The 20,278-nt window shown below is 45.8% G+C and overlaps 1 protein-coding gene across 2 annotated transcripts in view; it reads left to right on the top strand.

Moving 5' to 3' along the window:
• l(3)80Fj (lethal (3) 80Fj) overlaps positions 1-20,278 on the top strand; it is a 372,965-nt gene that overhangs the window by 115,679 nt on the left and 237,008 nt on the right. For both annotated transcript variants that reach the window (XM_065426472.2, XM_065426473.2), the window contains exons 16-20: positions 3,835-3,907; positions 4,467-4,635; positions 7,512-7,650; positions 10,314-10,432; positions 16,324-16,502. In XM_065426472.2, coding sequence (XP_065282544.1) covers positions 3,835-3,907; positions 4,467-4,635; positions 7,512-7,650; positions 10,314-10,432; positions 16,324-16,502 — 679 coding nt within the window. The remainder of the gene's footprint in view (positions 1-3,834; positions 3,908-4,466; positions 4,636-7,511; positions 7,651-10,313; positions 10,433-16,323; positions 16,503-20,278) is intronic.

Below are 20,278 nucleotides of genomic sequence, written 5' to 3'. Positions count from 1 at the left end.
CAAGAACACCGGAGAAACAAATTACGAATCTCGTAATATCCCTTTTGGTCACGGCCTAAGATTTGTGAACGCAGCTTATTTTTGCCATTACTGTGTAGTGGTTACAAGGAATCGATAGTGAACATTAGGCTTTGAGTAAATCGCACATTCTGCTTTCTTAACCCTTTGAGGGTCGAATTATTTTGAAAAAAACTTTCCCAGGTGGTCAAATTACTTTATTGCGGATCTTGAATGTACAAAATGTATAAAGACGGGAATAAATACTAAAAAATAATTGGGAACAGTATTTTGGTGTCGGCATCACTCAGAACTGCAAAGTGGTCAGTGGTACTTCTGAGCGTGGTACTCCTTGAAACACGGGTCTACGCACAGCGCCTTATCGCAGTCTGCACACCTAAAATGCGTGTCTGTTCTCTTGGAGCGAGGAGTTGTGTTGGCGCACACAGGACATCTCTGCGTGCGACTGCCTTGGGCAGAGGTCTGATGCACCCTCTCGCGAAAGCGCGTTGCCGCGGAGAGCGAGAATACCTCGCGAACGGCGCTGATCAACAAGCTAAGAGCAGCGCCATCAAGATAGAAATCAACTTCCACCGCCCTGCAAGAGAGTGCCGACAAAGAAAATGACGTTTCGCGCGCCTCCGTTGCGATCACGCGGCGAAACCAAAACCGCCAAAGGGGCGTTGCCGCAGTCTGAGCGACGCGCTGAAGCTAGCAGTCAGTTCTGTTTATCTCCCCAAGAAAGTAGCGCAAATTTCAAACACTTCTTGTAAGTGCTAAAAGATGGCAGCACCTCTCGGTGAGCACGCATCGTCATTATGGCGCGAAATTTCAAACGGAGGGCCGGAACCGTACCCATACGGCAAAGACCTTGCGGGACAGAAAAACGCCGCCGTACATGTACGGCGAAAACCTTCAAAGGGTTAAGGTGCACCCATTCCATTTCTCAGTGAAATGTATCCCTTCAAACGACCGCTTTCACAAAGGCATTGCCCTCTTTGACGTCCCTACAAAGAGGGTAATGCCTTCGTGAAAGCAAGGTGGGCAGGTTTCACTAGTAATCGCAAAAGATTATTTCTTCCCTTGTTGTAATGCTTGGGCCCAATAATTAACCTTTGCAAGTAATTTGAACGGATGATTCAATATATTCATTGAAAAAACGTAGCATGACTCACTTGACAATTAATGAATATTAGTTACTATATATTTACGATGGGTCACTATAAAATTCAGAGGCATTCTCCCGCCTTGACTTGCCTTTTATGTGGAGTCTCCAGCAAATAGCTAATCTTCGAAAATATTTGCTTCTGTATGCATCTCATTTTTATTTATATTTGAGAATGTCTCACTATAAGTTTTATGCATTTTTTCTAATATATCTTTTTTTTCTGTGCATTTTACAAACTCCTCCCTTCTGTTTTCTTTTTGAATAAAATAAACACTACCCCTTATACTATTCAAGCTGGATTAAGTCGGGTTTTCTTTAAAAAATTTTTACCATGCTTACTAGACAGTGACACCATTGGGCGACGTGGTGTCAGCCCGTCTCTTGACATAAAACAAAGTTCTGTGTCACTCAGGGAATTTGGCAAAGGCACTCAGGGAAAACCTGAAAAACTTGGGGAATTTGGAAATGTCAACTTGGTAGACACCTTGAAAAGGCATGCGTTCGTTTTTTCGGACTGCCCGATTTTTAATATGCTTTCGCAGCCCCTAGGGAGTCCGAAAAATAGGACGTTGACTGTATAGCAGTTTCATTCGCTAAAAATTACATTGCAGCACTCCTAAGTGATGCACTGTAGTCAGATTTCCTGACTACAAACTTCATGAAGCAGCAAGCTTGACAATGTTCTTGGAACCTCGTTCCAAGCTTGTAGTGTAGCAAGATGGTACAAAAATGGGTAGCTGGCTCCAGAACTTAGTAGTTGAAGGTGCGCTAAAGAATTCTAACGCACAAAAGAGCACACAGGTGTCCCATGTGTTTATGGCCCAGGAAAACGTGCAATCTACCTCAGAATCGCAGAATTTTGACACCGCTCTAAGCCAGCAACAACATTCACAGCCACAAGCAGAAGCAGAAAGGTACATGCAGCAAAAGGAAGACCCATGTTGTTGGTGGCAGGAACAGTGTAAGAGCTTACCCTTTGCTGGCTCGTCTTACAAGGCAGTACCTGGCCATACCAGCCACAAGCATGTCTGGCGAGTGCCTGTTCTCAGTGTCCAGCGCAGTTGTTACTGGCAGAAAAGCAGGGGAGGTGTTCTGTAGTAGTCCACCTAGTAGACTGTCCATTTTGGCCGCTACTGATTGACTGGGGCTGCTGGTCTCCTCCTCACTTGTACAGCTGCATCCAAAATACAGAATCTTGCAGATACCCCCCCCTGTGGTTAGTTCTGGGACATGTCGAGCAGCTTGGTTTCCTTCATAACAACATTCACCGATTCAACTTAGCCATCCATTCATTTTAACATCTTTATCGGACTGTTTTTTTTTTTTTCTAGGAATAACTATCCGCAGTACGCCAGTTGTAGAAGTTTGCTTTTCTGGCCGTGTTTTGCAGCACACTTTTTTGGTAATTTAACTTGGAAGTATTCGAAGAATATTTGAGAAATATTTTATTCGATTTGCACTCAAACATTTTGCTGTTCGCACACCACTAGTGTTTACCCGCTATAATGCTCTGCGAGCGAATTTGGGCCTGTAATAAACAAGTTGCGTGGATGCACTTACACATGCATGCATTGTTGGAACAAGATATATTGTACTATATGCACCATGCGGTTAATACTTGCAAACAATTTGGTTAGTTGTAGTTAACTGTTTGTTACTGCCAAGTCTGTTAAAAACGAAATTTGTTAAAGGAATTATTCAGGCAGACTAAAGTCAGTGACAACGTTCAGTTATATGCAGAAGTATGTAATAACTGGAGACATACATGGTTGAGCCAAAAGGGCAGGCAATGCATGGATAAAAAGCTACAGAAAGGGGTCAACCTGAACGAAAAATGCTATATCTTTTCTCTTTTGTTTCTTTCTGTAATGAAAAAGATTGTAACATTATGGTTCAATTCTGATTAACATTGTTTGTTTTTCCTCCGGTTCTCTGTTTAGTATTCGATACCATTGCCACAGCACAGACTGTTTTTTTCGGTTTGCATAATTACAAACAACTTTCACGAACCTTATGTAGCAGAGCATACACAAAGAAAGGCAACCATGTTGTGTGCTTATTTCTTTATTGTGCTTTTGGGTTGTGAAGTAATATGCTTTCATCAAGTTTTAGTTGCTACAGAGACAGCCGAGGTGTCTGAAAAGTTGTGGAGTTGAAAAAATAACTTGAGCTAGAAAAGTTGCTTTATTATTGGACCTTATTTCACCAATGACTGTAAAAATTACAAATGCACTTTAGTTGTCAGCCCAGAATTATGGCCACTTAACGTATACATGAAGTGGTCATGTAGCCAGTAATATACATTCAGCACTGGCTGCTTTTTTGTAAGTTGGCTGAAACCATCTTGTTAATTTTGCAAAACTGTCACCAAGCAGTCCAATATATATGCAGAATTTCCTGGCATGGACAGACACAGGTGGTGACTGAGCGCATATGTGACTCACATTGTTGAACTATCCAGACTGGGGTGTGCTGGCTGTTCAAGTTATACCCCCGGTAAAATTGTAAATTGCTGGATCACAGAAGGTCTGCTAATTATCTGTGATTTCAAGCTGCCGCTGAATTCCTATTTCTCTATTAAAATTTATTTCTTGTTTCTGAATTTCACCTGTGACTATAATGAAGTTTAGGTCATGCTTTTCTTAATGAGTAATCTCTTCTCTTCGCAGCACATCACCTGGTGTTGCAGCTAATCACAAGAATGATTCTCGACCACCCCGACTCCTGCTTCGCCAATCTCAAGTGAGAACTGAGGACTTAGTGCCCGGCAAGATGTATAATGTGTTTTCTAAATGGGCACAAAAAAAGAGAAATATACAGCAGCTTTAAGAGTCCACCTCGTGGACGTATCCATTTCTTCTGCTGCTGAAGTGCTGATTGGCTGTGGCACCTGGCTGCTGCTGATGCACAGCCCAGCCAATCAGAACTTCAACAGCAGACAAAATGGAGATGTCCACTAGGTGGACTCTTACACAATACCTCCCTAGAACACACATGGTAAACTTCTGATTTATACAAAAGAATGCTATCAGCGTATTTGCACATAATGTAGTGACACCGAGTAATATGCACTATGTTTTGCTAGCATTCAAAAAGCGCTTTTCCTTTTTTTTTCCATTAATTTCATCAACGTGGGACCGAACTGTGTGCCCCCTTTCGTCCAACACTTGGTAAATGCATGTTGTTGAGCTCAACTTATGTGTTCAACTGATGTTCTGACTAACCTTCTTACATTTCCTGTTGCTGCTTATGCAGTTGTGTTTGCAAGAAAACTGTGGTGGGACTTTTTTTTTTTTTGCAGGCCCTTTGCGGTGCCGCTGCTGAAGGCGCTCTGCCACTCCAGTCACCCCGTGCGCCAGTCGGCCCAGAGCACGGTGCGCAAGCTGGTGTCAGTGCTGAGTGGCACCTCCCTCGCCTGCTTTCTGCTGCGCGAGTTCTCGAGCTTTGTCGACAGCCATCTGAAGGAGAAGGTGATGGCTCTCTCTTCTGCACGCTGTTTTGTATCTGCATCCACTTGTTCAAGGGGTTGTGCCTACTATGGTGGATCGGCGCTGAGCATGGAGGGTCCTATTTCTTGGCTTTTAAAGGTGCATTCTGATGGTGATGGTGAAGCAAGAGGAATGTGAAACACGTTGAAACCATTTGAATGGTAAAGTTGTCTGGCCTCTTTGCATTTTTTAATTTTTTTATTTATTTTTTTTTTACACCTAAGTGTTCTCACAGCATCAAAAAGAAGTTCCAAAGTTGCCAGAAGAGTAATCTAACAACCTTGGTTGATTCCATTCAAGTGTCCCTCTTTCAATGCTTGTGTACTGAAGAACCAATTGAACGCTGGCGGTAAGCATGATGCTTGCATCAGGCTTTAGGGAAGCTGAATGAGCATGGGATGCTCAACTAAGATCTGTGCAAAGGTACCATTGCTATGAGTAATGGTCGGGCAAAGCATTACACTTCAACAAATGCCATAAGAAAGCTGGAGAAGTGGACTTCCACATAGAACACAGCAGCGATGTCTCAACACAGAGCCCCTAATGAAACAGATGTGCCTTGCACATATTTCTAGCCTGGTGGCTATATGGCTTCAAGCAGGTTTTTTTCTTTTCGCCCTAACTGGTGTCACAACTGAGGCAGGCAGCAAAAGAGCCATGTTCATAATTTTGAGTAGAAACTGTTTGCACGCATATTAGAAATATATTAGTGGCACTGCTTCCTCCAGCTTCCTAACTTCCCTCTCATGATATTGCTGTTTTTTTTTTTTAAGTTGCTTCCATTGGAAATACAGTTTGCCAAAGCAATGATGGTGGTAGGCAAAAACCACATGGTGCTGGGCAGCTGGAGTCACTCTTCTTTTATGGAAAACTTCTCTTACTGCCCCAGTCGCTTGTGAGGCATGAATAGCCTTTTTCGTGAGTCGGTGAGTCTGTTACATTCAGAGGTGCTCAGACTCTGTGGCAATGATGTCCCACGCAGATGAAACAGAGAAAAAGCCAAGCCTGCAGGGGGAGCTAGTAATGTGCAAGTTTTTGCATGAGGTAGCACTGACATAAGCTGTTAATGGAGTTAATGTCGAACTTGGATCCACAACCGGCGCTCATGTCCTAGGAGGCAGCAGTATAGTAGTAACACTTGTGAGAGGTGCAAGCCAGAAAGGCGAGGTGAAGCTGGGCCAAGGCCCCTGTTTTGGCCAGCTGGCGCTAGAAAACTGGAAACATGTTTAAGCTGTTTTAAGGGGGACTCAGCGCCTGAAAGCTTTCTTTTTTTTAATTGCTTGTCGATTTTGATAAAGCTTGATGAGTTTGTGTATTTCAATGTGCTAGTTTTAAATATACATAGAGTTTTCTTGCAAAGTAAATAACTTTCCAGAAATTGAAAAAATTTTGCTTTATTGTATAATTTGCTTGGAGGTGAGCTATCAACTATACATAGCATAATAAATATTGTAATGGGGTTAAAAACAGTTAAACATATATTTACAGGATATTTACAATAATTGTAGCAGCTGACAAGATGGCAGACAACGCGCAATGTACAGAGCGTCGGCGTCTTCTGATCAAGATGAAAACATCTTTGTGAACGTGTCACATGACCCCCGGTGGCTCAAGCACCAGCTCGGTGCTGATTAGGAGGCGGGCGAGTGATACAACTTAAGACGCACGACATGGACCACGTCGGAGCAATGCTGAGCCACTGTTGTGTCAGGGGCAGTTTCGTACGTGACGTCAGTTACTTGATGCAAGACACGGTAAGGGCCAGAGCAATGTGAAAGTAACTTCTCCGAGAGGCAAACGCGCAGCGACGGCGACCAAAGGAGAACCAGGGCACCCGGTTTATAATGGACGTCACGATGGTGGGCGTCGTATAAGCGCCGCTGATTGTCTTGCAACTCCACAAGTTGACGTTGGGCAACATGGCATGCTTCTTGTGCTTCGAGTATGAGCTGCCGAGTATCCTGTGCTGACTGAGAACGGAAACACTTTCGGAAGTTTACTGCATCTCGTAAGGTTCCGCCAGTAACGATTCAAGGAACAAAACTTCGTTACACCTCCAGCATATCCAGCATCGCAGTTGCGAGACTTAGACAGAATGGCAGCTGTTTTCGTCATTTAAGCACGCGGGGTCCTTGGAGCCAATCGGGGCTTGCCATCTTGGTCACATGCTCAAACTGGCCAATAATGGTGTGTGCTGCGAATTTATTTTTCTGTTTTTTTTTTTCTTTTTTTGTGTGATCGTAGCGCCGGCAATGTTGCTGACCGACGAATAAAGAAAGCCAGAAGTGTAAGCTTTCGTATGGTACCATAATGGCACTGGCAGAGTTCGTAGTTATCGAGTTGTGCGTCACGAAAGTCGGGTGCGATTTGTCCCCAATTTAAAGGGCATTATTTTGTCGCGTGTTTAGATCACGATAACGGAAGAACTACGCAGTATTTTGTAACCAAATTTAGGAGACAGGCTCGAAAACGCGTCAGGAATGCAAAAAAGAAAAATTGAAAATTCTAATTTTGGGCCGATTGTCAGTCCCAGAGAAGCGGCTCCTCCCTTAAAAGAATAGATTAGAGCCTGTTGAAGGAATCGCACAGAGAGACTCGTGGGTCATTGAGGCTGTCCCAAGAATCGAGTGAAAGTTGGTGGCCAATGGTCAGCTATGGGCAAATTGCTAAGAGGTATTTGAAGGGTTGCAACTACGGTGGTGCTCTTTAGTACTGAGATGAAGACTGCATTGGGGTTGGGGTTTGTCAGAGGTATGTGCCTGAGGTACAGCATCGAGAACACAGATTTCCGCTCTGTGTGTATACTGCTGCATCAACAATGAGGGAGTAAGACAACAGTGCTTCTGGTTCTATTGCAGGCAGAAGAATGTGGGCCAGGCGAATCCAAAATCCTGGCGGAGGCTCTGGTCGCCATCTGCTCGGGCTCCAACCTGGATGCCAAGGACACAGAGGACCTTGCCTTGGAGTCCTTGCTGCCTGCGCACCACCCTGTCTTTGGTGAGTGGTGCTGAGCAGCGGCCTCATTGCATTGTGGAAAAGTTGGTCATATGCAATGGAAAACAAATAATGCAGTTGCATGTGTTGTCCATTCAACTTGCGAACTGCAGCAAAGACAGTTGTTTACCTGTCTTCTTCCTTTTTGTATTCAAATGCTCAGCTAAACTGCACAATGCATGCAGGATATAATGTTCTGAACGTTTGTCGCCTGTGTAGACCAATAGCATTGCAGTGCACTGGTACTCACTTGCATCAGTGCTTACTTAGTTTGCTGAATACCTTACACATACGGAAGACTGTCTTTATGACCTGGTTGACTGGTCTCAGCATTTCTACACACATATAGTGAATAGGTGTGCTGAGGTGAGGACAATCACAGCAGTGTCTCGACACTGCTGCCAGCAGGTGTATGCTGTAGAGCTTTGTTGATGCGATCTCATTACATACTACTTCCCGGCACCAATGTTTGCTACTGAGAACACAAAATATGACGAGAAATGCACCATCACATGATCACGAAAGGACACGACGTCATGTTTCAGTGGCTGCCTGGCCATTGCGGTATCTCCGGCAATGACCTCGCTGACAAAGCTCCTAGGAAAGCACACAAAGGAGCAACCCTTGTTTCTGTACCTTTATCGCGGACTGACGCAGCCCAACACTTAAGCAAGCTAGCGCGCACCGTATGACATTGGAGAAGTGGCACACACCTAAATTCACTCAACATCGATTGCATTCCCTCGATCCATCTGTGCAGCTGCGGCTGTTACCAGGGTTTTCACGTAATGAGGAAATAATGCTGTGCTGCTTACGCTTGGGCGTCGCATTCACCAATGCATATACGTTTTTGATTGGAATGGCTGATAGCGCCAAGTGCAATGCCCTCTTTTTACGCTTCTTTTTTAATGATTAATAAGTTTTCAGAAAACACAAAATTTCCTCACCAACGTTCAGTACATCACCCAACTGCCATCGTATGATACGCTTTCTAGCCACTAGGTTTCATGTGGTTCACGTGATGGGAACAGTAGCTAGGCACCCCAGCAGCTTGCCATCAATGCTCGCCTGCAATACTCGCCTGCAATACTTGCCCGCCTGTCTCGTGTGAAAATGATGGTGCACACTTGGTTTCTTATTCCGGTACCAGCAAGTCTCCGGGGTCGTCGCACGCCGAATTCACAGCTATCGCCACTGAGATCTCTTGCAATGAGCATCTTCAACTATCTGTTTTACAGCTCGTGGGGTGTAGTTACGTTGGAAGCTTACTGTATGCTTTTTATAGGCAATAACCCAAACATGCCACCATTCCCTGCTGCAGGCAGCGCCAAGTGAGCGTCATGTATCGCTCTGGTGGCATTGTAGGCATTGTATTCCGGCATTGCCAACCAGCTCGATTTTGTTTCGGATTCCCGCGCAATAGGAAGACGGCAATTGCCTCTCAGGGTAGCTTGGGCCCCATCAGCTTGATGTACATCAGCGTCTTGTGCCGCAACAATTGTTCTGAGTGGGCAAGTCAGAACTTCCAGCCGAAAAGCCCTGTTCGAAGAAGCTTGTGACGCAGGCCTAATTCGAATAGCGCAAGCATTAGTCTGCCGAAGCCGCAAGCACAACGTGTCTCTCGGGCCTCACCAGCTCAGCATACATCGGCGTCTCGTGCTGTGACAATATACACAAAACGTCGCATTACATATAAACATAGATGTCGGCTACAGTAGAGTCTGTCAGATTACTTAGTGACTTTGAATCACATGTTTACCCAGTCAATACGTATTTTCTTGATTTTTTTTTTCTTTTTCATAAATGTATCAACGGGGTTCTGCTGTATATGCTCTATTACGGAGAAACTACCATTTCTCAGCAACAAGCAACCGAAAAACATCTACTGGATGCCGTGCTGTGTGGTTGTGTGATTAGTGTGTAAACCTGTTTATCTTTTACCATTTATTCTAATTTCAATTTGTTTTTGTGTTCACTTACAGTTTAGGTTGCGTTATATGCAATGTTTTTTCATTTCACAACATACCAAGACTTTTACTTTGGGTGGAACAGACCTTTTTCATTGGATTATCGTGGTTCATTATAACGAGTGACTGTATCAAAAGAAATATCACCGTCATCCTGCTTTCTGCTCGTCTTATTGTATCAAGCAGATTGTTAAGATATCAACAGATGCTCGAGAGACGAGCCGCCACGAAAAAGACGATTAAGTGTCTGGGCTCTTTGGCATGTGTGTGCCTGGCGGTCCAGTGTAAATTCAGTGTAAATAGCCTCTGTTGCCTGTTTCTTTTCACACGTAACAATATGCATATCCAACATACTTCCCAAAGAGAAACAGTACACATGACAATGGGCCATATCTTAGCACCATTAATTTCATTTGAACAACCTACCCTGCATGGGCAGAAAACATGTTTTATGCCTCTTCTTCTTACTTTCTTTTTTCTTGACCGCATGTTTCTTGCATTTGACAATGCTCATCCCTCATTAGATAATGTTTCATCACACTCTTGACAGTTTAGAGCTACTGCTAGTGCTTGCAATATCAAACGTAAAACCTAGCTTTCTGCAATGGTGGTGGTAGGATAAAATGTGCTTGCATTAGGGAGTTGAGAGAATGTATAACAGCTAGAGCTATAAATAGTTGTACCTACTGCTCTCTGCAGCCGTGCACCATTCCAGCCTGTGGCTGCGGATTGTGGACTTGCTCAAGCTTGACCGCAAGTCACCGCTGGACCCACAACAGGCACTGCCATTGCTGCTGTCCAAGGACACCATCACCCCGGTGAGGACTACATACAGTGGTGGCCCAACTGTGCCATTTGCACCATTTTGCTACAGTACCATTTGCCTGCTCCTGGCGCCGCCCACTCGAATGTCATTTGCACCAACTGTGCAAAAGTGGGGTATTTTCGCATTTTCACGGCAATGCAATGTTTTCAGTAGGGTTATGCTACTACACCACTACAGTGAAACCTCGTTACAATGAAATGGGATATCACGAACTAATCTATATAACGAAAAAATCACAATTCCCCTTGAAATTCCTATAGATGACCATGTATTGAAAACCTCATTTTAATGAAGCTAAAATTTCCTCGCACACGGCCCGAGCCTTGCTCTCTTCGCTCCTCCTCCAATGCCACCCACGTGCGGTGGCAATCAGAATGCCAGCTCGGTAGCAGCTGATCTCGATGTGCTGCTGCCCACGCCGAAATATCTAGCTGCTGCCGTTCGCCACTGCGTGTGCCCCTCTCCTCTCCTCTGTGGCGGCGACCATGCGAGAGCGCGCGGTGTTCTCCGATTGCCGAAGCACCAGCTCAGTATCAGCAGATCACAGTGCGCCCTTCCAAAGAGGAAACAGAAAGCCACCTTCAGTTGACTCGCTAGCAGTGTCAGCGGCGTCAGTCAGTTGCTGCCATCTCTTCGCCGCATAATGTTCCTATGCCCCTACGCGCTGCCTCCCGCAACCTCCCGATAAGCGAGGCAGCCGTGTCAAGCTATGCTCCGTTCGCGTCTCCCGTGCACGTCTCCGGCCTCCCCTTTTCTGTGAAACTGGTTTACCCTCCCACTCTTTCGCTGCATGCCTGGGGCGGTGTCGATTGCAGTTTTTTTGTGGCTTGTCAGTGCCTCCGTGCGCATTGACGATATCAGTGTTCCTATCGGTTTGTTTGTGCGAGTTCCCACCGCCAGAAAGGACATGGATGACAGCAAATGGAAGCGTAAAACGATATCAATCGAGCAGAAGGTGGCTCTGCTGAAAGCAGTCAAGTCCGGCGTGAAGAAGAAAGAAGTGGCCAAAAATTTGGGCATAGTCTTGAGCACGCTGTCAACGATTTTGAGCAGGAAAGAATCTGTCACCAGTGCTTTCGCAAGTGGCGTAAAAGGTGACTGAAAGAAGCTGCGAGCCCCCGCTTCTGAAGCTGCAAAGAAGGCAGTCTTCAAGTGGTTTTTGGATGCAAGATCAAGCGGCACTTCTGTGAGTGGGGCACAGTTGCAGCGCAAAGCTTGGGACTTCGCTTGCACCATGGGGTACAATGATTTTTTGGCGAGTGTTGGCTGGCTGCAGCGTTTCAAGCAGCGCCACGACAGCGTTGGCAGGGCTGTCAGCTGTCGACTGCGGAGTGCAGTGATGTGGGTGGAGATAAGCGCTGGACAGCTGCTAGAAAAATACAGCGCCAAGGATTTGTTCATCACAGATGAGACAGCCCTGTTCTACCAGATGCTGCTGACGCAAAAAACCTTGACCCTCAAAGGTGAGCGCCAAAGGTGCCGCAGAGCAAGGTCGGCGTAACCGTGTTGCATTGTGCCAACGTGGATGGGTCGGAAAAGGTGCTGGCTCTCATGGTTGGCAAAAGTGCGTCACCACAATGCTTTAAAGGCGAACGAAAGCTCCAAGTGAGTTATGTGTCCAACTGTAAGGCTTGGATAACGAGATAAATTTTCGCGCACTACCTGCGGGAGTGGGACGAGCGGCTGCGCAAGCTGAACCAGAAGGTATGCCTCGTACTGGACAACTGCGTATCCACCACGCTGCCGCTGTGCTCAAAAATATCGGGCTATGCTTCTTGCCGCCAAACTGCACTGCAGTTGTGCAACCCCTCGACCAAGGAATTATCATGAACTTTAAGTCGGACTACCGCAAGCACATGATCGACCGGATTCTGCTCAATATTAGCATGAAGTGTAAGTCCATGATCGATTTGTACATGGCGATCGAGATGCTACAAGCTGCTTGGAAAGCTGTACCAGCAAGCACGACCGCTACTTGCTTCCGGCATGCCTCATTTGGTGTCAGCAGCGGCAGTTAGAGTGAAGATCTCGGTGCTGCCTCCAATGGAGGGTGCCATGGACGGCCAAGCCCTAGCGTCACGGCATGCTCTCTTTGACGCCGGCGTTCTGCCCGACTCCGACACCTTCTGCACGTATGTCAGTGCCGATGCTGATGCGGTGACGACGGAAGAGCTAAAGGAGGCGGAAATTGTGCACACGGTGACAGGGTTGCCTAATGACGATTGTGTTGACGACAGCCCGGAGCCTAATATTGGCGAACCAGTTGTACCAATGCCCGCACAGGCGCTGGATGCAGCAGATCTGCTGTGACGCTTCTTTGGTGCTCACGATGATGGCGAGGACAGACTTGAAATAGCAGCTGTAGCTGAAAAAGCCATCATTCACCTGAAGAAGACGCGGCAAAAATCTATTACAGACTTTTTATCTGTGAAGTGAGCTGCCAGCTGGTGTGTTGTTGATTTATCAGTGATGAGCCTTTGGCGCGAATAAAGTAGGAATTCCTTGCTGTCTTTTTTGTTTGCTTGTTTTTCTCTGTACGACAGCCATTTTCTTTTTCTCATGGCGGGCTGTTGTGAGATTTAGTGGTGAGTACATCCTCTCTTGCTTGCTAATTGTGGATAGAAATGGATAGTGGCTATAACGAACTAATGGTTATAAGGAAGTATTTACGACCCCCCCTTCACCTTCGTTATAACGAGGTTTTACTGTATATGAACCGATTTGTCAACGTTCGGATACAGTCATCGACTGATTTTTTCCAGACGCCTCATTTTTTTGGACATGCTTGAAAATTCAGACGCATTCGTGCTACTGCCACGTACCCCATAGAGTCATAGAACACCTAAAATTTCGGGCGTTAAAAAAACTTTGCCTTCTGATTTTTTGGACTTTCTGCCATGACTGCAGGTCTGAAACAGCGTTAATCGAAGTCACAACCATGGGCATATTATATCACCACCTTGAACCAGCGTTCTCGCACACAGATCCACTGGTAGCTGTAGACACCACTGCGGCAATGCTAGGCTTAGCTACTTCGACGTTGGCTACCAAGCTTGCTGTTCGGTGCGCATTTTTCACTGAAACAGCTCGCCGCTGCTAGCAATGGTGCTGGCTCCGCCTTTGTAATCATCGCCAATGGCTTCAAAGCTCAGAAAACATGGTGCGTTGCATAATGCCAGTTCCCGCAGTCAGCTTTGTGACTGTACTGCAGTGTTACGAGCTGAACCATGCACAAAGTAATGTGGTGAAGCATATCTAAAGTCATGTGGAAAGCCATGTGGAAAGATGCAAACTTCATCAGCTAAGAAGGCCAAGGTAGACTCTGCACTGAACAAGCTGGCCTGACTCGTGAAGAAAGATCATTTTTCTTCTTCACATCTGACCTGAAGTTTGGCATACTTAATTAATTTTTTTCTACCATGATCCCTGTTTCTGAAAAAGCAAACTATCTGCTCCAGTCGCAAGCACCTCATGTTCATCTTCAGTACTCTTGTTTTGTTGCATCTGCTGAAAGAGCTTTTAACTAGATTTGTTCATCCTACCCTCATAAACACTGCTGCTCCAATGCTGGAAGTCCTTTATCAGGGCCTCAAGAGCCAGAAGGCCGGCAGTGACCTCATAATTGGGAGCCAAACATCATCTCTTGTAGAGAAATTGAATACACCCGAGAAGAAACAGTTCTTTTCTGCAGTCTAGGATTACTTTTGTGTATCCTACGACTACATTAAGCACAAATTTCCACTTGGGGATGCAACTTACCAAAATGCAGAAGTGGCCACTGCATCCACTGCATCCACTGCATCATTTTCAAGTGTTTGTTTCTATGTTGAGAAGTTTCCGCATCTGCTGCCCCAAGATGCAGATGAATTCAGGGAGTAGACTGTAAATGCACTGGAAGTTGAGCTTGCAGAACTGCCAGAGTACAGTTTTCCAGAGGGCATTTTAAAGGAAGAAAGGTGCGATGAGAAGTGGCCTGTGGTTTGAGAAATCAGGAACACAGATGGAAAGGTCCTGTTTGATTGAGGGGCAAAGCTGGTGCATGATTTGCTGGTTATATCGCATAGCAAAGCACATTGCGAGTGCGTTTTCACCACAGTGAAGAAGACTCAGCCGGAGTTCACCTTCACAATGTGCAACTTACTAACTCTGCAAAATTTACTCGTGGTGAAGGATCACCAGTCACCGGGCCTTGCTGTGAGCAAACATACTCAGTTGGTAGATGCCCCAGTTGGTAGCCCTTTTCCTGCTGTGTGTCCATCACAGAGCACTGAAACTTGACAGGCTTCTCCTCGAAGTCAGTGGGCATCTTCTGACGCTTGGAGGTCCGTCGTCTCAGGCAGAACCCGAACCATTTCACAAGGCGCGTTGGCCAGCCCCTGCTTGCTTTAAAATTGACTCGTGCGACACCCTTCACGTTGACAACTTCCCTGGCTTTCGCCTGGATAATCTCTGTTGTCACAGGCATTTCCGCTTCCCTTTGTTTCGTGGTAAAATAGAGACAACTTCTTCCACCTCATGGTATCGGCCTGTTTTGGGTCCAAGCGGGCAGCTGCACAGCTGAACAGTTCAGTCCGTTGTTTACGCCATCGTCGCACATTTTTTCATGCACTCCAAACTCGTGCTGTGCTTGCAGGTTCGAAGTTTTCTCCACGTGCAAAACGACCTTTCGCTTTAAGGCCGCACTATAGTGGCACTGCTTGGTTGGTGCCATCGCTTCTCAAGCACAGGTGGCACAGGCGTTTCGCGAGCACGTGTTTAAGGCACAACACTTGCAAAACTCAACCAACATGACTGCACTGAACGATCGCTTTCAGAAAACTGCCAACTGCGTGCCCACGCCAGGCGGGAGGAAGAGAGAAGGGGGTGTCAAAGTGCAAGGCAATCGCCGGCGGCGTAATCACGTGACACAATCCACCCTTGCCGGCTAAATTCCCTTTATAAGAAAAGTACCGCCATCTACTCTCTCCTCCACCATCTCCTCTCTTCGCCTGCAGACAGCAGCCTGAGATCGGTGCATGGCGAGCCGTCATGCTGGTAGCGTGGCCGGGCCTTTAGTGTTCAAACCATGGTACTTGACTCTAAGCCGACCCCCCGACTTTCGCACATCATTTCCTCTAAAAAAACATTGGCCTAGATTCGATTAAATACGATAAATGTCATTTTATTTTACTTCGCCTGGTTTGCGGCGTTAATGTGACCATGGGATTGGCGAATCTCATAGACGATACAAATCGCTTGCACTGGCTGAAAAAACTTTTTTTTTTTTTGCCTGCCCTGCAGTGAATCTCATGATTTTCAAACACCCTACGTTGGCAGGTATGGGACTAGCTTTTTTAGCCTGTGAGTTTAGCAAGCAAACACATATTTAGTACTTCATTTCTGTGTTGCACTCAAACAGCTCGGCATGTTTTGTGGTTTAATTATGAAGTAACCTCATAATGACCTCGTGCAATGACACAGCTAGCACTCAAACAACCAACACAGCAAGCAGTGTCAGGGAACTATAGATGAAAATTGTATTCTGATCATTCCAGCCATTCTGTCATTTTTACATCCTTATTATGCATACTTGTGACTGGACCAATAGCCACAAGGCTATCAGCGGGCACATAGCACCACAGTAATACTGAGACAAACCTGGCGTGTCCAATGGAACTAGCCATATGACCAAATGACAGGCTTGGCAACTTTGTATGAAAGTTATCAAAAATTACATATTACATGAACATGGAAGTTCCTCATACTTGCCGGCAAATAAGCAGTGTCCCTAATGATTCAAGTTTCATTGTATCTGTAATAAAAAAAGTGTATTTCATAGACTGACATTTTAGCCATCCTGAGTGGGGCACTACTCAGCTTGTTTTCACTACCTCCTTTGCCCAGGACGTGAAAGGAGCCATCACCACCCTGACGGCCGTGCTGCCACAATTCGTGATGAGTGCGGTAATCTCTGAGGTGCTTGCAGCACTGAACCAGACCGAGCTGCGGCTAGTAACAGCCGAGGAATATTCTATCTACTGCACACCTGAGGGTGTCCTCCACAACAAGGGCGTGCTTAACAAGTGAGTTAATCAGTCGGGAGCTCCTCAACATATTGTTTACGATTCACGTGTTGAGCTAAGTAATGAGTCTGCATGACAATGCGTAAAATGCACTTATGTTCGTAGTCGCATTTAATTCAGGGAAGTGCTGGTGAGTGCGGCTGGCAGCTTTCCGAAGAAAACGGCAACTAACTGATGTCGATGCTGCTCGGTGTCGTCACTTCTCGCTTTTTGTGTACGCACTGTACAAAATGAGGAATGGTTTATTTCAAATCCATATGGTCAAAGCTGAACGAGAGAAGCAGTTTTCTTCATCCTAATGGCTTAGTTAGCTTCAGGTCAATCACTCAGGTCTTCCAGCAGTAGACACACGAACTCCGCGACTGTGACATCTAGGCTTAACCTTGGCATAACATGATCTTCATCGGCTCAAGCTATGTGTGCGGATGACGAGGGCTGAAGTTCTTGCAGCCAAGAACGCAACACCACTTGCCTCCCATCTCTTGCCCATCTACAGGGAATGCAACTTCTTGCGACAGCAACTTCTTTTGCCATGCACTAGCTCACAATCGTCAACTTCTCGACACTCTTGTCACTGTCATCTGCATGACCAAGGCATGCTCTGCATGGAACACTCGTTACGTCGTATACAATGTGACCTGTAACTGAGGAGGATTTAAGGTAAAGTGTTCGAGGCAATTCATTAAACTCACTTGTAAAAAATCTGTGCAACTCTCAAACCTGCTTTTTTGAAGACCTGGCGGAAGGGTTCAGAAGAACGTACCCAGCGAATTTCATTCCCATCGAAAAGTCGCCATAGTCGCCCTTTAAAGTCGTCAATTTCCAGCAGGCAAGCGTAATTTTGGGCCTTCTACTGCATGGCATTTCCACCGATTCGTATCTTTTTTGCCCTCCGTAAATCACGTGCTCACAGCCTTGTCGCGCTCTTTGTGCACTGGCAGCATCAGCTTCTTCTGCCTGGCGGATGTGCCCGATGCAAATGCTTTCTCTATTGCTTCTTTATACTTCAGAATAATGGACAGTGAACTGGGAGAAATTCAAAACTTTTTCACGTCACCTTTCCTCCGTCCACTTGCGACTTCGGCCAGGATGCTAGCTTTGTCCTCTAAGGATAAAAACTTGCTCTTTTTGCATGGCGCTGCCATGTCGAAAAGCATGCTAAAACTTGGAAACGCTTGTTTCAACGAATCAAGCAGAGCCGCATGTGTATAACTTGAACTGCGGAGTTGCACTAACACCTTCGTTAACACTAGCTACGCACCGACAAGCCGAGATGTAGCATGTACGGACGGGACGACTGAGCTTTGACTTCGGATTGTCTGCAGCTGAGAAGTTTCAAGCCAACGGCAAAGGAAGGCCGGTCTCATCGCCGTGGAGCAGCGGTGGCCGTCATGCTCGGTTATCAGTGCCAGTTTCTGGTGGTCTCAACAAGCGATTTAAACTTTGTAGACACATTTTTGTTTGCCAACGTTCACCAAAATATTCGAAAATGTGTTTCCTGCACGGCTAATTAAAATTTCAAGCCTGGAACTGTTTTGTCAAACTTCGGTGAAGCAGAACGGCCGCAAGAAAATGTTTATTGTGGTGATAATATTTGTGCATTGACTACTATGGACTGCTGACGTGGAACCGAAAATTATTTGTTGTATCGGACATTTTGAAGCAGCACTTGTTGCAGTGGTGTTCGACTGTACTTTGCTTTGAAGTGAAAATGTCTGAGTGACAAGATGAGTCAAAAAGGGGAACTGAGCATGCTCATTTTTATTGATGACCTTATTATGCATTGAATATGCAATGACAATATTGTCTGTAAAAATCCATGCCAATCTATGTCGTCATGTAAAGTGTGTGCTCAGCGAGAAGGCAGATAAAGAATATTGTTTGGGAGCTGCTGGTCATGTTCTTGTGCTGCCCTCTGATGCACGCAGCTGGAAATGTTTTGGAAGGGTGCTGGGGATTTTGCCGGTCGATTTGTATACCTGCGCTCATGTTGAGTGTGCGTCAGTTGTGCGTTTCGTGGATTGCAATTAATTATGAATGGTTTCTGCGGGGCAGCATGTCGTTCCCTCATCAACTGCTGAATGAGCAGGCCTGAGTGCGCTGTGTTGTGCTAACATTGCGGCCGATAAAGGAACGCTGAGTTTCGCCTGCGTATGCGGCTGCCTTAGAATTTTAGTCGCAGATGTCTTCACTTGCACATCGCTTTTTGTGTTCCTTTTACACATTCATTAAACATTTCAGATATTCAAGAAGCCTTCAAGAGCAGCATTCCATGTCGGATTTGCCAAAGTGGTGCATTTGCTTACTTCGACGTCTGCATCCACAGATCGCTGTAAGCTTCGGATATTGTGGAAACAGCGCATCGCTGATGCTAACTACAGGGTGTCTACCAACCGGGAAAACCGGGAATTCTCAGGGAATTTGAACAGTCTGGAAAAACTCAGGGAAAACTCAGGGAATTTGTGCTTCTATCAGGGAAAGTTAGCTGTAACTTTATTGAAAGGGAACGAAAGTCGTGTTAATGCTGGCTCCACTAACAGAGGAATCGCAACGAACCGTCATTGACGCCGTGTCATCGGCACGATGTATTGCCAGAGTAGTTAACGACCGATTTTCTAGACGCCCGATTTTTCGGACATGCCCGATAATTTGCATGGTTTTGCGGCACCACCACGTACTCCATATAGTCAATGTAAATTTCCCTGACTGCAGGTCTGAAATGGCATTAATCAAAGCCGCCACCGCCGCTATTTTGATTATCTCGCCACCTCGAACCGGCACTCTCGCAGGCAGATCCGCTGGCAGCCGTAACCACCACCGCGGCAACGTTAGGCCTAGCTGCTTCTATGTTCGCTATTAAGCTTCTTGCCGTGCGGTGCCGTGTTTTTCATTGAAAGAATTCGCCGCTATCACTAATGGCACCGACTCCGCCTTTGTAATCCTCGCGATTGGCTTTGAAGCTCGCAGAGCACAACGCATTGCGTAATGCCAGTCTCCGAAAGTTAGCTTCGCCTCATTACAACAGTGTGAGGCGGTGAAGCATACCAAGTGTAGGAAGGGGGCAATTGTCACGGGACACAGTATGTATTCCTTAATTACACATGCGTGCACCCCGTCTCCTGTCACAGTACAAGCCCTGATATGCCTAATAAGCGTACTGGCAGGCCTTCAGAGCTTTTTCAGACGTGCCTGTGGTAATTTAGCCCTTAAAGGCAGTTAAAGACATGCATTAATTTTTTTTCAGACTGCCCGTTTTTTTTTTCAATTTTTTTTTTTTTTGCGGCCCCTCGGAAGTCTGAAAAATCAAATGTTGACTGTACAACTGCCCAAGAGGATGCTTCAGATGATCCATGTGGTGAAAGCGTGGTAGAAGGAGGATGAGAACAGAAAGGACCGACGCACTGAGGAATTAACGGGAAAGGAAGGGTGCCGCCGCCTTTTTGAACTTAGTTTTTTTAGCTTGAGCTAAAAAAACTAAGTGTTGGCTGACGCTGAGACACAGGTGTCCCTCATCCAAACCAAAATAAATTGTTTAAGCAGTGAAACCCAACGCTGAGATGTTGTGTACAGGCTGAGAGTATGTCAGGACAGTTGAGGTTGACTTCCCAGCTGCTGAGAGAGAACCTTAGTTGTGACAAAGTTCAGGACCTCATACAGATGGGCTTGCTATCAGTTGATAGAAATAGCTGATATTAAAAAATGTTTACTTATGTATGCATCTCCTTTTCATTCGTATTTGAAAATGTTCGGCTCAATTTGGAATGGGCTTTACCATT

The sequence above is a fragment of the Dermacentor albipictus genome, chromosome 2 (assembly GCF_038994185.2).
Source record: "Dermacentor albipictus isolate Rhodes 1998 colony chromosome 2, USDA_Dalb.pri_finalv2, whole genome shotgun sequence".
Classification (NCBI taxonomy): Eukaryota; Metazoa; Arthropoda; class Arachnida; order Ixodida; family Ixodidae; genus Dermacentor; species Dermacentor albipictus.
This window is presented reverse-complemented; position numbering and strand designations above follow the sequence as displayed.